At 45.6% G+C, this 2500-nt stretch overlaps 1 protein-coding gene across 2 annotated transcripts in view; it reads right to left on the bottom strand.

The window, feature by feature from the left end:
- LOC121551504 (heparan sulfate glucosamine 3-O-sulfotransferase 3B1-like) overlaps positions 1 to 2500 on the bottom strand; it is a 58585-nt gene that overhangs the window by 800 nt on the left and 55285 nt on the right. Inside the window, exons 2-3 of one of the 2 annotated variants that reach the window (XM_041864199.1) lie at positions 1547 to 2125; positions 1 to 1472 (exon numbers count right to left, since the gene is read on the bottom strand). The exon at positions 1 to 1472 is cut by the window's left edge and continues 800 nt beyond it. In XM_041864199.1, the coding sequence (XP_041720133.1) occupies positions 1460 to 1472; positions 1547 to 2125 (592 nt within the window). In that variant the 3' untranslated portion in view covers positions 1 to 1459. Of the gene's footprint in view, positions 2126 to 2500 lie in introns of both variants that reach the window. The other variant, XM_041864198.1, reaches the window with a different exon arrangement.

Raw genomic sequence — 2500 nt, 5'->3', positions numbered from 1 at the left:
GCTCGTCAAGAATGGATTACAAAACCTGAAAAGGTGATGGCTTCTCCTCAAAAAAGACTGCATGTATTGTTGTAACATCACAACAAATGTAAAGATTGAAGTTTAGGTAGGCCAACTGGCTTCAGCAAACAGAGGAAATAGGAGGGGCGCTAATGACTGTGACAGTAACGTAAAAGCTTCCTAAATAGCATGCCCTTCAGAAGAGACTTGAATCTGGAACTGTGGTCACAAGGTCCCAACATACGTTAACTCCAATTAACCTTTTGATGGATCCTTGTTTTATAGCAGGAGACTCCAGAGACCACACTGTGACATCACTCAGCTGTAATGTGACATCACTCACGTGTAATAGATGTGATGATGAGTTATTACCGTATTGATAGATATACCTGTTATAGTGACACTGGGAAGGCATCCCAGATGGTACCCTATTCCCTAAATGTCCTATGGGCCCTGGTCATAAGTAGTGCGCGATTAATGGAATAGGGTGCCATTTGGGACACAGCCTGACTGGATCAGCTGGGGCCCTATATATTGATCTGGTGGATAAAGTGGGCCCACAGACCTCTGGAGGTCAGGCTGATCTTAAAGAGGTAAATTATGGGCTGTTTGGACTCCTTGAGTGGTTTTTAACATCTTAAAAAGAGGCTAGAGAGATGTCTCCGTGTTCAATGACCCAACCCTAATTTTCCGGGTCGTTACAATATTTTTACTTCCTCACTCTACCAACTTTTGTGATTGAACCGTTTTTGCTGAGATGGTGTGGTATGACCTGGGTTCGCACAGCCATCTTTAAAAACCAACGAGTAAAGGTAGGGAGATTGAGCTAATGCAGCATTGTAAAGTAATAGCATGTATATGTATGTTAAATGTTTTAAAGGGAAACAATAGCTCTAACCTAACCCTGCTTGTTGAGCGCTACGACCTGTAGCAGAATTGTGATTTTTTTATTTTCATTTCCACAATTCCTGCACGTGTATTTTTCAGAGGTAATTTCAAGATTACAAAATGGCCTCAAATGATGATTTAAAAACAGGAATGTAAAGATGTGTGACGATCATCAACAAACATGGATAGGCAGCTCAGTGAGTTCATAATATCATATAAATAAATTATCATAAAATAGACTTCTGTACTTTTTACACACGCTGCCCTATACACATAGTATAACAATATCTCCAAAATGTTACAATTACAACCAAAAAACGCCCCAAAGAAAAACACAACGTCTCTGTCTGAAAGGGCACCTTAATACCTCAGTAGTGCACTACATTTGAGCATGAATCATGTACAATATAAGGAATATAGGGTGACATTTTGTCCTATAACATAGTGCACTACTATTGACCAGGGTAGTGCATTACAAAGGGAATAGAGTGGCATTTCGGATTCACTCAATGTCTCCGTCTATCATGTTTTGTCTCTCAGCTCCATGAACCCCATCCAAAGTCATGTCCCGTCATATGATAAACCTCCTGTTAAAAGGTTGATAAAACTCCCTCAGCCTCTGCCCCATCCAAAGTCATGTCCCGTCATCTGATAAAACCTCCTGTTAAAAGGTTGATAAAACTCCCTCAGCCTCTGTACCACCTCCGGGTCAATATTAGGATGAGTCCTTCCTTTGGTCTTCCCCAGACAGTGAGGCTTACTATTCCCCTCCCGCCTCTTCAGACAGGGGAAGCCCTTGGCTGGGTTGAAGTGAAAGTGTTTGTGACTAACCACCCTCCTAAGCCCCAGGAAGTCCTGTACGCGGGCCATCTCTCCGGCCGGGTCGGAGATCAACCTCTCCCCACTGACGAAGAGGAGCTGGTCCCTGGGGAAGTACTGCAGCCAGCGTTCTAGGTGCTTGGCATACATCCCGATCTGGACGGCGCTCCAGGATGTATCGATGAGACCCATAGTCCTGTTCTTGAAGATGAGGCTCTCGAAGGAGGGGATGTCAGGTTTCTTGGAGCGGGTCTGGGTGTAGTCTGAGATGGCCCTGGTGACGGGGTCTCGGACCACCACGATCAGCCTGGTGTCTGGGGACATGGTGTGGATACGGGCGGGGACGTCTTTAGTGACGTAGTAGCTGGGGGTCTTCTCCATGGTGATCTGACCCTCCAGGGTCTCAGGCATCAGGTCTCTGAGGAGAGGAGAGATGGAGAGGTGGAGACGTTTGTTATCATACACACAGGGAAAGACAGGACTGTGAAGCACTCCATGAGGAGGAGAGGAGAGATGGAGAGGTGGAGACGTTAGTATTGGGCTAAGGCACATACAGCATGGTGTGCTACGTCCCCTGTAGCTCAGTTGGTAGAGCATGGCGCTTGCAACGCCAGGGTTGTGGGTTCATTTCCCACGGGGGGCCAGTATGAAAATGCAAGCACTCACTAACTGTAAGTCGCTCTGGATAAGAACGTCTGCTAAATGACTAAAATGTAAATGTAAAATGTGTGATTCATACATTCACAGGGAGAAGACAGGACGGTCCTGGGCTGCGTCTGAAATGGCACCCTAT

This window comes from Coregonus clupeaformis, chromosome 35 (assembly GCF_020615455.1).
Source record: "Coregonus clupeaformis isolate EN_2021a chromosome 35, ASM2061545v1, whole genome shotgun sequence".
Lineage (NCBI taxonomy): Eukaryota > Metazoa > Chordata > Actinopteri > Salmoniformes > Salmonidae > Coregonus > Coregonus clupeaformis.
Note: the sequence above shows the minus strand (reverse complement) of the source record. Positions and strands in the feature narration are given on the sequence as shown.